The following is a 16,412-nucleotide window of genomic DNA, read 5'->3' as shown; positions in this document are numbered from 1 at the left end:
CCAAAATATCAATTCAGTATGATTTACTCTCATGTTTTTCCAAACGTAGGTTACTTTGTTTCTCACGTTTAGTCTCAGTTACTCATTTTCATATAATGCAAGTGAATGAGGACTGGGACAGCCTGAAGTTCATGTGTTGTGAAGCCATATACTAACTTTGTTACGAACAGGCAGAATTCCCCTTTTGTGTTCCGCAGAAGAAAAAAAAGTCATGAAGGTTTGAAATTACATAAGGATAGTGTAAGGACAAGGATAAATATTAACATACTTAATTTATTCATCATAATTTTTTTAATATCCCTATTATTACATAAACTAGTCTCATGGTGCACCAGTGCCGTGGTATGCACTGTGCTGATACAGCATTAATTGCAATCACTCAAATGTTTTTTTTATTGGCATGAACAGCATACATCAGCAGTGCCACAGTCAGATTACACACATATGTGCATGTAGGTCTCTCTCTCTCTCTCTCTCTCTCTCTCTCTCTCGCTGTCTTTTGCTGATTGGCACACCCCCGCTCTGCAGTGGTCCATGGATTAAATCGTTCATCTCGTTCGCTCTCTTATCGCCCCTCCTCTTATCTCCATCGCTCTGTCTTTATTCCCTCCTTTTCTCTGCTTGTCCACCCCCCTCTCTCCCTCCCTCTCATTCAGCGACTCCAGATGCCAAAGGAAAATGAACCCGTTACAGTAAGGGACTCACTCGTACGGCAAGACTACGGCTCGATCTGTTTTTTTATTTGATTTGCTTGTTTGTTTGTTTATGCCCTCCATTCGTTTTCACATTATGACCCTTCCGCATGATCGCGCTCACATGTGTTGCGATTAAAGCGGAGTGTGATCCGGGATTGGGACCCTGCCTCCACACACACACACACACACACACTAATACACACACATCAAGCCATGCTGGAGAGACTGCAGTCTGCCTTGAAAAGTGTGAAGGACTCTAAACGTAAATATGTATTTCTTTTCTTGATTTTTCATTCCTTTTTTTTTTTTATTGATATCCAGCTTGCTGTCATATTTCTGTTAGGAGAATGTAGTGATGCAGATGTTTTTAAAGGCAGAGATATGTAGCGTTTTATGGTATATGATTACTGTTTGATTTAATAGGCTCTATGGCCTGTTAATTTTAACTGTTGACATGATATCTGCAGTGTGTTTATATATGTTTGGGTATAGATATGTGTTCATATACTAAGGAATAATTTACTCAGTTTATTAGGGGATAGAAAGACCACTTGCCCAGTCAGTATAAAAACAAGGAAAGTTATCAGAAAGACCCCCACCATAACAGAAAAACTAATTTATGTGTATTTTTTGTATGTAAAAATCTGATCCTTATGTATAGAAACTAATTACACAACAGAAATATACTTGTGTGATTTTATAGTTGCTTTATAGACTTGTCAGTATTGGTTTGGTTGGCTTTTGCTGTCAGAAATGTGTTCCTTGGGCCCAAAGTGTGACTGAAACAGACAGCACTAGACCACAAAATACACACTCATGCACATATTATCATCCACTGCGTTTTCTGCTCTCAGCTTCAGGTATAGCACTACTGCATTGTGGCTAAATCAATAGCACATCTGCAGACCGCACATCTGTTCATTAACTAGCAAGATAAGTGAGATCCTTGTCTCACTCATGCCAGTTCTTATGCATACGTCTTCTTCAGTTGTGACAAAGTTATGTGTTTAAGACAATCATTGCAGTAACTGAATTCTGAGGCTTGTAATCTTTAATTATGTTTTGCCTCATAAGCATTTGATGAGTAATGTATTTCTTCGAAAGCCTTTTTCCCCCATTCGGTTACAGTTCCAAGTTTGCTGGCTCCATCAGAAATGTTTTGCATATGTTTCTTACAAGTTATGCACATGTTCCACATGTCATGAGTGATTGGATTTTTAGTGCTTTAGTGGTTGTTAAATGTGTATTGAATATCTTATTTCACTGAAATACATCAAATGATGCCGGTAATATGAATTGCAAACAACAATTATTATTGTTATTAATTATTATTATTGTTATCAGTTATTAACAGCGCTCAGTATTTCTACAGCCGTAGCTTTTTCAAATATATTGTTAGATCCAGTCTGTTGGTGGTACTGGGAAAAATTGCTGCTGCAATGCAACATGGGTTCCTAATGAGCATCAGACACACTCTCTATGTCTTTCTCTTGTCCCTCTCAGTCTCTCTCTTGTATTTTAGTATGCAGCGCTGGTCTTCTGAAGTGAACGGTGTTACAGTGCCAGCCAGTGCATTTCAGCAGCTGTGGAGCACTTTTATTATTGAGATGAAGATGTACAAAGACTGCTACTATATTAGAATCTTTCATCGGTGTCAAAGGCCACCCTGTTTGCATCACTCCGCTCGCCTGTGTTTCATATAGACTTGTCAGTTTGTATAGTGGTTATTTTACAGCGACACTTTCTGCAGGTCATATCGTAAGACAGAAGATGGCGATGTGTGTATGAGTGAATGAGTCACTTATTCATTCAACTGATTTGTTTGAAAACACTGGTTTATTCAGGAAATAAGGAAGTCGCTGTATTACGAGTCGTTGAATCATTCCCTCAGTTGTTCTTTTTTTTTCAAGAAGACTAGTTCACTCCGGAATGAAATGCCACTATTCTGTCTTGCTTGGCATTTCTATAGTTGCTTACTGTTAACTTTTTTGTATTTTTTGAAATTTGACTGACAGAAATCTGTATTGAGCAGAAAGATTAATCAATATTTTTGCTCCATGTACCTGGATCAATCTAAATTGTGCACATATGTGTATCTGCTAAAAGTGAATTTTATCAATGCTTTGGAGTGTTTTAACATAAAGATGGCCTAACATGCATGGACTAAAAGTCAGGTCTCTTATGTGAATAAGAAGTATCTTGTGCTGTTCACATGGTTCAGCTTAACTCCATAACTCGCATGCCTGTGTAAAAGTGCTCCAGTGTTTCCCAGGATATCAAGACTGATTGCATGTGCCTGTGTCTTAAATTGTGGCTCATTCGTCGGCATTAGTGTGAGGAAAGCATATGCCGAGTGCGGACAATACTTCAAACCTAATATATGAGGATATATGATGTTTGGCTTTATTTGTTTGAAAAACATTTGTTGATATAGTCATAATTTCCACCAAAGCAGATCTCAACAGATCATCTTTCTTAAAGGGGTAGTTCACTCAAAATGAAAGTTATTCTTTCAAACATGTGTGAGTTTCTTTCTTCTGTTGAGCAGATGAGAAGATATTTTGAAGAATGTTGGTAACCAAATAGTTTTCTGTAGAAAATAAAATCCTATGGTCAGTGGTTACCAGCATTCTGATGAAGAGTCACATGGCTCAAAATATTACTTACATGAGCTATAGTCTATATATGTCTCTTTTTGCTTTCTTTTTGTTATATTCTTCAAAATACCTTATGTGTGTTTAAAAGAAGAACGAAACATTTTTTTTTCAAGTTTGGAACAACTTGAGTAAATATGGAATACAAAATATAGTTTATTGTCTGGTAATAAGTGTTTATAGTTGGTACATTTTCCCATTTCACTCGACACTGGCATTAAGATCAAAAAGTACATTGACTTTAATGCAAGTGTGGTTATTGCTGAATGATTTGTGCTTTGCATGCAGGTTGGGTTTTCTGGGTCCTATATAATGACTGACTCAATAAAACTTTTCAATTCTTTAACTGAAAGAGTAGCAAAGTATGCGCGATGGAGTGATTGAAGAGAGAGTTAATTTAAAGAAATTAGAGAAAAATATAGGTGACATGAGATGACAGGAAGGAAAGTGAAGGGCAAGAGTGTGGGCAACAAGAAGGAGAGGCCAAACAGCTGAAAGATAAAAGTTTTAAGAGGATAAAGTTATTAATAATTGATGTACATTGTCTTAGCAACAGTGGTTCAGAACAAATGTAAACGTGGTCTGCTCTTTATATACACTCACACTCACACTCACACACACATACAGTACGTCAGCTGTCTCATTCAGCACTCAAGTGTTTCCGGAGGCTGAATCTGTATGACTCACACTGGATGCAGCATTGTGTGAAACTAATGATTTTCAGTGACAGCTGTGATTACGACTGTCCTCCGCTCATTTTGTAACTCCACTCGTCTGTTTTTCTCAGCTTCACACCTTCTCATATTAGAAGGGCTTTTATTCTTTGTTATTTATTCATTTAGGTTTGTCATATAGCGGATCCAACAATAAACATGTTTTCTTCTGACTGGTCAGACCACTTCAGATTTTTATCTTCTCTTCCACAATGTTTTATTTTTTTTTAAATTTAGATGTATATGTATATAATTTCAAACAGTCGTTTACATATATTTGTGAATTAAAAAAAAAACTAAAAACAAAAACAACTAACTCAAACCAGTTTCGATACCAATTAGAAGTATTTCGGACTGGTAAACGTTCTTAGTTTATTGTGGCACACACATTGTAAATGATGAAATAGTATATAACTATAATTACACCTTAAACAGGTTTTAATTCATTACAACACATGGAATTGGTTGCTTACTGCTTACCATGTTTTTGTGCACTTTAGAAAGTATTGTACTGTATATCCAAACATCTGATTGTATTTGTAAGCTGTTATATCATATGAATGCATTATACTGTATATAGACTTTACATAAAGAGCTACTGCATCCTTCTGATCCAGAGTGACTTATTTTTATTAGAGGAACAGTCCCTCCAGAGGAAACAGGAGTAAGTGCTTCACTCACGAGCTCTTTTCTCTTCTTATATTGCCCATGATGGGATTTGAGCCTTTGGGTTTACCAGCCTGGACATTTAAACTCAAAATCAAATGACTTAATAAATAAACATGAGCAACCATGATCACAATTATTCTATATATTATAACCCATATCATTAACATATAGGTCTTAAAGGGACACATTATAATGTGTAGAACGTGGACACTTAACATGAAATCCAGACTGTTAATCCGGCAACATTAAAAGTCAAATGGTACTTGGATAGTTATTAACATTATGGTCTCAGTCAAATCATGTTTTGAGTAAGAGCAGGATCTGTAATGTATAACACCTCCTAGGCAGATCTTACACTGGCATCAGCCCAGCCGAGTAATTGAATGTCATGTTAAACCAAGACGCTAATGCTAGTTGTTTGCAGAATGATATCCCCTCAGGCCGGGAGTATGGAGGGAAATCAAAAGGCTTAGCATGAATCTTCCCCTTTGAGCTCAATCGAGTCAGTATTAAACATCAATGAAGATTTCTGTGTCTCCACACGCTGCTTACAGAGGTTCGTCCACGAGAAAAGAAAGAGAGATGTATGTGGGCATGTGAACATTCGTGTCTCCAACAGAGTGTGCGTGACTCGTGAGTTTGTTTCTAAGTAGGTCGGCACAGGACAAGTTTCTGTTCTCAGTAATGGCGCGCACTAATGGAGACAGGCAGATTGACTTCAGGGACAAAAATCTGGACTCACAAGGTCACTTCCCTATAGTGTCTCCACGTGACTTTTGGATTATTGTATTCACACAACATTACTCCTTACCACTTAACGTTTAAACTCAACAGCTGGCTCAGTTTTAATGGAGACCATATTTTGCAAACTATAAATGTAACAAATGTAGATGCATCTGTTCAGACACAGACTGTACTAGTCTCGGATGGTTGGATATACTTTTTAATTGGATGATTCGATAATGTTAAGCATCCCAGGATGCACCTCATGAAGGTTGTTCGGTTGTTTATATGTCCTGAGCTAGACAAAAAACAACTACTTAGAGAAAAACTCAAAGCTAAGACGGATAAAGACTGTCTGTTTGTTCCTTTGTTGCTACATACTCCCCACAGGTCTACTGGCATTTGTGTTGTTTCACTGTTAATTACTATTATAAAATGTAGAAATAGAAAAATAGCAGGCAAAATAAAATCCAAACAAAGTATTATATATATAACTATATAACTATATAATATAATATAATACTATATAATAAAATATAATATAAATATAACATTAATAAAATAATAATAATAAGTCAATGTTTCTGTATTTTGTTTTGTCTGGTTTTTCTGTTGTTTGTTTTTTTATTTGTGATGGTTGTGTTGTGTTTTGTAAACAGATAAAATCAAGGATAATTTTCCAAACGTTCTCCTCTTTTTCATGCCGAAATCTGAAATCATCAGTATTTTCTAATGTACATCATAATGTACCCAAATTAGGGGTGGTCCGTTCACGATCGGCTGATCGTTAATGCGCATCTCCTCCGTAAAGCCGGTTCTCTAATCAGCGGTTAATTCCATCAGGTGCGTGATTTCACATAGAGCAGCTGTTACTACACAGAGCCGTTGTTAACTGACAAGCTGCGCAAATACACATTCATTTTCAGCGTTTATTGGCGCATCTTCTCAGTTAACAACGGCTCTGTGTAGTAACAGCTGCTCTATGTGAAATCACGCACCTGATGGAATTAACCGCTGATTAGAGAACCGGCTTTACTGACGAGATGCCCATAACGATCGGCCGATCGTGATCGGAGCACCCCTAGTTTGGGTACATAACCCAAACAATGTAAAATTTCAGATATCACTTGAAGCATGTCGGAGATTTAGAGCTTTGAAAACAGTATAAGAACAGCCAACATACTTTTTAACAGCTTAAAACTTAAAAACAGTCACTAATTATCAGGATTGGTCAAATATTCATAGTATTTCTTATTTATGTGAATTGGAAGCTAATCAGATTTCTGGGAACTGTAATGAAGACATTTCAAGTAAACAGTTACGATGGCATTTTTCTGCAGAATGTCTCGTTTCTGTATTTCAGCTTCAGTTCAGATGTCTGTAATCCCTGACATCATATCAGCACCTTTAACAGACTGATGACTGTGATTTTAATGACTGTAAGCATCTGTGCTAAATCTGCATTGATATTCTGCCTGCGAGCTGTGTCACAGGTTTCTGTCGGTCGGATCCGCAGCAGCTACAGAATCTCTGATTCAGCCATGTATTAATGATACATGCCTTTAAAAGCCACCCTGGAAAGAGTTTGACATTGAGCGAGAGAGAGATAAACTTTTTTTTCCAGCCACACTGATGAATAATTTCCCTCTATCTTACTCTCACAATTTTTTCCTCTCTGTCCCATTTGAATCCCTCCCACTTTACTCTTTCCACCCTCCCTCCATCCATCATCTCTCCCGTTGCTCTCCAGAGGGAGAAATCTCCAAAGAGGTTTCTTTATCTGCTTTGCCTTAGATAATCCATCTTTATTCCTAGCTGTGTGTTTTTGTGCAAGTAACAGTTCATTGTACGCTTAGGGGTTGTTTCGTTTTAAAGGATTCAATGAGACTTTTCTGCGCTTTCTCTTTTCTTTTAGTCTGTCTCATATATACTCAGTGAAAGGACAGTGTATCTGAAATATAATTATTGATAAAATCTGTAAAAAATTACAGATAAAAACTACCAAGCAGTACCCTAGCAACATGTAAAACAAGACATTGCCAACCGCTCAGTCATGCATCACAACATAGTATTGCTGTGGCAAGTTTTGTACAATCAACAATGTTAAATGACGGCTGTTTATCTCTCTCTGTTCTGCAGCAGCGTCTCTGCTGCCTCACAGGTTTGTGACGGTACGCAGAGGCAGCCCGGCGGCACGCAGCGGTCAGATCAGGCCTGGAGATCGTCTGGAGGCCGTGGATGGGAGATCGGTGGTGAATTTACCTCACAGAGACCTGGCACAGATACTGAGGAGAGCTGGAAACACACTCCGCTTGACCATCGTGCCCCGCGCCAGTGCTCGTAAGTAGATTATCCGTCCATCTATCTAAACGACATAATCTCCAGACTTGCATTTCTGCAGGTTCATTGTTTATATAATGACTTTTACTATTATAATAAAATAAATAGCAATAGAAAAAATAAGCTAGTGTTTCCAAATTGTTGTTTTGTTTGTCTGATTAAGCCATTGTTAAATACAATATAATTTCGCCAACATTCTGCTCTTTTGATAACTAAAGTTATCAGTTTTATCTGTTTTTAATGTACACATAAGCGATTTTAAGATTTTTAGTAACAGCCAACATGCTGTTTAGTGGCATTAAATATAAAAAAGATACATCAGTATGGGCTGATCCTTTTTACTTGTTTAAAGAAATATATATATATATATATATATATATATATATATATATATATATATATATATATATATATATATATATTTAAATGAGCCAAATAAATAATATAATATGTTCCTCTCATCAGATTCCTCAGAGCGAGCAGAAAATGACACTGATTATAAGAACAGAAAAGCTCACAAGTCAAAACCAAAGGTGAGCAATACCTTCACCATATAATGCTTATAGCTTTGTGGCAAAATAATGTTAAAGAAGAACTCTTTTCCTCTTTTCTTTACTTTTTTCCCCACTGTGAAACACAAAGCAGGACGCCACGCGGTACTACAGTGTGGAACTGGAGAGGGGTCCCACTGGATTCGGCTTCAGTCTGAGAGGAGGGAGTGAATATAACATGGGCCTCTATGTGCTGGGACTGATGGAGGGAGGACCGGCCTCACGCAGCCACAAAATACAGGTGTACACACGTGGCTTTGATCTAGATTGATACAAAACCCCCTGAAATAACACTTTTAGACAAATTTAAATGGACTTAATAATAAAAATGGAGGGTTTTTAGGTTAGGGCTTGTCTGTAGTGATTATAGTTAGCTCAAGAACAATAGAAGTCAGAAGGACATCCTCTTATAGATATTAGCAGGTGTTTCAGAGGCTACAAAATGTTGCTCCTTTGGGACCTCAAGTGCTATATATATATATATATATATATATATATATATATATATATATATATATATATATATATATATTTATATATATATATATATATATATATATATATATATATATATATATATATATATATTAGGGATGCACGATAATATCGGCACAACATCGGTATCGGCCGATAAAAGCTTAAAATGACCATCATCGGTATCGGCCGATATGAATATTTCTGCCGATGAGCCAAACCGATATTCTCCAAGTGAAATAATTGACCTGTTTTTCAGGTGTGAATGTCTGTCTACATTTGTAAAATAATACATTTATGGTAGAATCAGTACAGAAGAGATACATGGATTTCTCTTCAGTAAAATTAAAGTTTAAATATATCAGGCGAAAATATTGTGTATATATCGGTATCGGTATCAGCATCGGCATCGGCCAAAATTATTTTGAAAATATCGGCATATCGAATATCGGCCAAAATCCAATATCGTGCATCCCTAATATATATATATATATATATATATATATATATATATATATATATATATATATATATATATATATATATATATATATATATATATATATATATATATACACATATATAACCAGATTTTTATTTTCTCTTCAGAAATAGTGGGTGATTCAAGCCTCACCTTCACAATTTTGAGATTTCTAAGCTATATTATCATAAGTTACTGTTGAAAAGTTTGGGATTTATAAGATTTTTTTAATGCTTGAAAGAGGTCTCTTATGCTTACCAAGGCTGCATATTAAATACAGTAAACCAGTAATTTTCAGCATCATTATTTCAGTGTCCCGTCATCCGTCAGAAATCATTCAACTTCAGTGTTTATTCTGATTTGATGCTCAAGAAGCATTTTTGATTGATATCAATGTTAAAAACAGTTGTGCTGCTACTAATATAATATGATTTGTTCCCTGTTAAAATCCTGTCAGTAAGACGGCTGTGGCTGATTTGTGTGGTAACTGTGTATGTTGCAGGTGAGTGATCAGTTGGTGGAGATCAATGGAGAAAGTACAGCAGGAATGAGTCACAGTCAGGCTGTGGAGCAGATCAGGACCGGAGGAAGCAGGATACACCTCGTGTTCAAAAAAGGAAATGGATACGTGCCTGACTACGGTAAGACAACAGGTCAGAGATCAGCTGAACATCACATTATTAAACATCATCTAAAACATGAGATGGGCATACTCACATTGCTTTTAGGATCAGTTTGCTATGATGAATAGTACTATTATGGGTCATCAGATATCAAATCGCATAATATGTTTATGTACAAGGCAAAAAGCCATGTAAAGTTTTATGCAATTGTGGTTTAACCATGCGTCGTTATGCAGCTTCTTTATTGCTTCTTCTTTGTAGATGTAGCCTTTAATATAGAATGAATGTTGTGGTTAAAAGTGATTATCTATTTATGGCTTCTAATGTGGCTTATCCAGTCAAATTGAGTCAGCTTTTAATGTTTATAATGTTTGCTTTATCGCTGCCGCTGAACAGATATTGAATATGTCATCAGTCTTTGGCTACTTATGAAAATGTATTTCTCTTGATCTATAAGCTTACTAACAGCTGTTTCTCTGCTTTCTTATTTGGGCTTTTTCCTTTTTCTTTTCTCTTTGATTTCATGTTTTTAAATTCCTTATTCACTTTCATTAACAAACTATTTTATGTTCACTTCTGCTCATTTGTTTTTGGGTCATCTCGTTTGGTTTGTCCTTCATCCTTATTTTCATCTCATTGTTTTCTTTTGATTTTCATCTTCTTTGATCTTTCATTGCCTTTACTTCCTATGAACCCTTTCACTCTCCTCCTAACTTCCATGAGGGAAACTTTTTGCCTCTTCACCTCTCGTAACGGTTTATTTTCATTCTTTCGGCCTTCCCTCTTTCTCTTCCTCCTCCTTCTCCTCCTTTAGTGGAGCTCTCCAGTCTCTCTCTCTGTATGACCAACTCCAAGCTGGGCGAACCGTGTTTCTATGTGATTGGAAGGACAGAAAACACGCGGTTGGTAGCTGTTCCTGTTAGTTCTTCACTTTACTGTTTCTCTACATCTCTCTCATATTTCTCTGTCGTCTAAATGTCTTTGACTGTCGTATGTCGATAATACACCTAGAGTCACTGTGATGTCAACCTGTTTGTGATGCAGTTGAACAGGACAGGTAATGGGTTAAAAACAGCTGGTAATTCCAGATGTTATTAGATCAAAAGTGTCATTGATTAAATTATTTGTTTAGAAAAAGTAAGTGTACGTATATAATGTGTATGGGATATACATTAAAAATGTAATCAAATTAATCATCTGATTATAAACCAAGCAAATGAACATAATGAAGAGACAGTATGTTATTTTGACAGACAATTAAATCATGTCAAACATGCTTTGCATTTTGAGGGGACGTCAGGCTTCAGTTGCTCCGTTATGAGAGGAGAATTCCTTACAGAACAGAATGATGATTAATTGTGTTCATTTTTTGATTACAATCTCTTATTTCTTTCAAAATGTATGTTAGTGTTCAGTGCATTTAGCTCCTTGTAAAAAAAAATAAAAAAAAATAAATTATATATATATATATATATATATATATATATATATATATATATATATATATATATATATATATATATATATTGCAGAGATGTCCTTTGACACTGCAGCAGTCCCTAGTTGGCCCTCTCATTAACATTTTTAATTGGTGCTTTCTATTTTATACCAGTTTATCTTAAATTATATCTTGGTAGTTTATCTCGGTAATTCAGTTCTTCCACACTGAGACTGCAAATGGCTTCACTATTGTAAATCATCTAATTTGGAACAATTAACAATCCGTTAGTTCTTAATTATATTAATCAATTATATTAGTCATTTGACTATTAAATTATCCTGCTAAGATTCTGACTATTCCTATTTAGGAAGTGTTTAACTATATAAACACTGTATCAACAGTGTTAAACATACTTAAAATATGTTAACTTTGGTGGCCCTAATTATTTTATTTCCTTTTACTGTAATTGTAAACCTATTACATTTTTGTATGTTTGTATGTTTTCTTTTTATATTGTAGAGTTTTCGTACTTTATTTCATATATATATATATATATATATATATATATATATATATATATATATATATATATATATATATATATATATATATAAGTGGTTCATTATTAGCATATCAAACAGACACTTTTGCATTTCAAAGCTTCTTAGCTTTTAGTTTTAATGAGTCAGCCACAGCTTTAAATGTGAAACACACACACATTCAGAATGACCTCAAAGTCCTCACTAAAGAGCGTGACAAAAGACCTGAGTGAAACACTTGAAATACTCTGGAACATTGGCTGTGTTTGGTTTTCAAAACTCTCTAAACCATAATTTATTTTACATTTCACTTGAACTAGAGTTACTGAAATATTTTAGAAAATTGTTTTACGAAAAAATATCTATATGAAGATTCCTTAAGAAGTCTCCTGTTGTTTTCTATGGAAAAGCAAGTTTAAAATGTAACAATGTTACATAATCGGGTGAGCAAATGATGGCTGTTCACTTTTGGATGAACTATCCCTTTAATATTCTCTCTTTTCTCTCCACCATCATCTGTCTTGAACATTTCACTCTCAGACCGTGATCAAGTCACAGCCGTCTCCTCCTCACCCCAGGCCCTGCAGTCGGGTTTGGCTACAATGAGCCAAGGCCGAGCTCAACAGGGTGCCACATCCAGCGTTCAAAAACCAGGGAAGACCAACCGAGAGCGGAGAGAACAGAGGGAGAAGGGAAGTGACGGAGGAGACCGCGAGAGCCCTGACAGTCTCGAGGGCGGCAGTCAGGGCAGGGGGCGAAGGTCGAGAGACGAAAGGAGGAGACGAAGGACACAGAGCTTGTCTAGAAACACAGGACAAAGTGATGAAAACGTGGAGGAAAGAGTTGAAAGAGTCAGGAAAGAGAAGGAAAAAGGCAATGAGAGAAGAGAAGACAGGTCAAGACGGAGCAAGAGCGAGGAGAGGGTGAGACGGGTGGAGAGAAAGAGGCAAAAAGACGAAAGCAAGAACACACAAACTATCAATAACCAGAGACTTCCTGAGCCTAAACTGCAGTGGGAGGAAGACAACGAGGAGGACGAGTGGGAAAGAGAGACAGAACAAGAGTGGATGAGAGAGAGAGAAAGGCTGAAAGACAAAGAATGGGAGAGGGAGGAGAGAAAATCGCTTGCTTCAGAGAGCGACAAGGAATGGGAAACAGAAAAGGAGGTGAATAAAGTGCTTGAGTGGGAGCTGAACAAAAAAACTGAACGAGGGATTCCGGACGAATTGAATGTAAAGCGACAAAGTGAAAACGTAGCAGAAATGAGTTTCCGTGATCGTCTGCCTTATTTAGGCGTCCGCGTGCTACCTTCAGAAATTCAGCCCCGCCCACTTCAACCCTTATCTGGACAGCCAGTAGTAGGCTCTGAATTCGATCGAACCCCATTTGCTTTCCTCACATCTGCGCCGCCTGAATACGCAGAGTCCGAATCAGGAGCTAGTGTGTCTGAGTGTAGCGTTTCCGCAGCCAGTATCTCGGGTCTCTCAATGTATCTGAATGAAAACCTTACCTTGAAAACCACACGAAGGGCCCAGGGGCCTCCACTTCCAGGCCCCTGGCTCAAACCCAACTCACAGAGGTTTAATAGAGATGTTGAGAAAGGTGGAGGAACAGAAACATGAGTTATGTTGTAAAGGCAACCATCACTATTAATATTGCTTATACTTAGGTTTAAAGTCGCGATGAAATGGAAGTATGACAAACTTTCGTATTTGATTGGATTTGTGAAAAGAAGGAAATGTAGGACAGGGACGTGGTAAAGCATGTTGGTAGTTGATTGGATGGAGGCAGATCTGAATGTGAATTTGCAGCTGATTGTAAGAAATGGGCGGAGCTTAAGTGGACGAAATCTAGTAGACGTCACCAGTAGCAGATATATTGACAGTTAACCATTTTTTACCTGCAAAATTCCACCGAAATTTTGCTAATGTGACTGCGCCTAAAGAACTTGCTTTTTTGACTTGGTCAGCAAGCAATTTACATAAATGTACATTTAGCATGCACTTTTATCCAAGGTGACCTAAAAATGAAGAAAAGAACAAACAATTTGTGCCAACAATATTCATAGTACACAATGCCGAGTTTAAAGTGTGAAGTAGTTTACTGCAGAACCATCCAAGAACATGCTTGGAAACACCACTGCAACCATCCACAGCAATGGATCATGGTGGTGAGTTTTACACAGGGAAACATCACTTAGAGGACATTATTATATTTTAGTTTTTTCCTGCACATTTAAGCAGTTTTTGAACACTCCCACTCCAGCTTGCTCTCTCAAGTCTTTCTCTCTTCTTCTCTTCCACTGTGTCCTCCACAATGAAAGTCTGCAGTTATCAACGCAACATCTTTTACTGTTGTGCCAGACTGTTTGTATAGTATATTGACTTTGTATGCAACAAAACTATCATGTGAAGGGCCAAATATTCTATGTATCTGTCATGCTAGCTTGAGTCCAGGTTTAACCTTTTTAGCACTGCTATTTTTCTCTTCAGTTCTTCTGTAGGAACTCTATTTAATCTTATACAATGCTTCATGTAAACCAGTGAAAGACTAAATGGTGTACATTTCGTTAGCCATGAAATTATTAACATTCAAAAGTTTGGGGTCAGTACTTGCTATTTTGGATATTTCTATTCATCAAAGCATCCCGAAAAAATTATTGTATTGCAGTTTCCACAAAAATATTACACAGCACAAGTGTTTTTAGCATTATTAATAATAAGAAATGTTAGTTGAGCATCAAATCAGCATATCAGAATGATTTCTGAAGGATCATGTGACACTGAAGCTGCTGAAAAATCAGCTTTGCAACACAGGAATAAATGACATTTTAAAATAAACTCAAATAAAAGTAGGTTATTTTAAATTGCAATAATATTTCACGATATTGCTGTTTTTACTGAGTATGAGTGTTCTCTGAAAAAACATTTTTTTTTTTTTTTAATCTTACCGACCTCAAACTTTTGAATGAGAGTTTAGCCCAAGGTTTAATGTTTGTAACATTAACTTTGAATCATTTGTGCAACATTGTAAAATAAGTATTATCCAGATCTCTGCTAAACTGTTTTTGAATGATGATTGCGTTATTTAGCATTCTTGTGAATGTGTACAGTTTCTAAACACTTAAGAGGAGATATATTTGTCACACTCCCAAGAGTTGCCCCAGAGAAATATGCTTTATTTTTATGTAGTTGCTCATAATTTAAATATTCATTTTGTGCCCTCTGGGTCTCTGACATCTCAGGGAGCAGATATATAAACTATACGATTTTTTTTTTTGTACGCCCCCTTTACACCCTCAAAGTGACCCTTACTGCTGCCTTCGTAACAAAAGACTCCTCCTGTCTGCTGACCTTGGCCTCTGTGACCTCAGAAATCTCAATTAAGATTAAATTAAATTTCCAATGATGCATATTTTTACATGGTTGTGTGCCATTTAAAGGAAAAGTAATAGATTTACCCATAATACATTTCTTGCAGCTATCAAAGTTTGATTAACACAGATACAAATATTAAGTATTTCTCCAACTTCTGCAATGCGAAATTACAGTATATTAGTGATTATATCTGTGAAAACCTTAAATGAGATTTAACTATGAAACATGAAGTGTGATTTATAAGAAGAACAAAGTAATACTTAAGGAAATGGTTCTCGTACTGCTCTTGGCAGGTTTGACCTCGTCAACCAAAAAGGACTGAATGTTTGTACTGAAAATATAAACTGGAAGTTTGCATTGAGTGGCATTGTGCCAATCCTGCAAAACCTCTTTATTTTATGCACCCAGGGTCTTTATCTTTACTGACGAAAGCTTGCTTGTAAACATGAGAGAGGTCGACTCTATTATGCTCTTGTTCACTGTAGCTTGTTAACTCTAGATATACTGATGATATTTTAGCATTTAACCTAAAAACTGTGCCTAATACTTATTTTCCTTGATTCATTTTTTGCGGATCATTAAGTTCCTAATCTCTCATCAAACCAAAACACCACCCAAGATTGTTAAATCTGTGTGTCATACTCTCTACCAGAATATACGCACATTTAAACTATGCATAAGATGTTGCCATTTTAACCCACAGCAGTTAATTGGGACAGCAGTGTAATCTGTGCAGCCCCAGCAGGTCTGGGATCAGTTTGTTGAAGTCAGTCTGGTGTCGGTGGTCCACACATCTTTAACCATATCATAATATTCATGAGCCAACGCCACATAACAAGTCTAACACTAAGAAGTTTAATGCCTCTATATTTATTACATGTTCAATCTGAAAGGTCCATTTTAGAGTCTAACACTGTCTTTATGTCCATACTAATATATATGGCCATATGTACTAATTGTAAATAGAAATAAATAGAAGTATATTATAATTATATATACATATAATATGTTTCTGTTATGATTATATTGTTATAATCCATTGTAACCCAAATGCAGGTAACAAATTATATAAGAGTTATAATAAAGATTAATGTATCAACCTGAGATCAGTTGGTCCCTGGAGTGCTTTTTC

The 16,412-nt window shown here is 36.3% G+C and overlaps 1 protein-coding gene across 1 annotated transcript in view; it reads left to right on the top strand.

Annotated features, from left to right (window-relative positions):
- magixb (MAGI family member, X-linked b) overlaps positions 1-14,673 on the top strand; it is a 62,820-nt gene extending 48,147 nt beyond the window's left edge. Inside the window, exons 14-18 of the mRNA XM_026269859.1 lie at positions 7,594-7,794; positions 8,260-8,327; positions 8,437-8,586; positions 9,803-9,941; positions 12,444-14,673. Coding sequence (XP_026125644.1) covers positions 7,594-7,794; positions 8,260-8,327; positions 8,437-8,586; positions 9,803-9,941; positions 12,444-13,525 — 1,640 coding nt within the window. The 3' untranslated portion in view covers positions 13,526-14,673. The remainder of the gene's footprint in view (positions 1-7,593; positions 7,795-8,259; positions 8,328-8,436; positions 8,587-9,802; positions 9,942-12,443) is intronic.
- Positions 14,674-16,412: the final 1,739 nt, after the last annotated feature.

Source organism: Carassius auratus, chromosome 8 (assembly GCF_003368295.1).
Source record: "Carassius auratus strain Wakin chromosome 8, ASM336829v1, whole genome shotgun sequence".
Lineage (NCBI taxonomy): Eukaryota > Metazoa > Chordata > Actinopteri > Cypriniformes > Cyprinidae > Carassius > Carassius auratus.
This window is presented reverse-complemented; position numbering and strand designations above follow the sequence as displayed.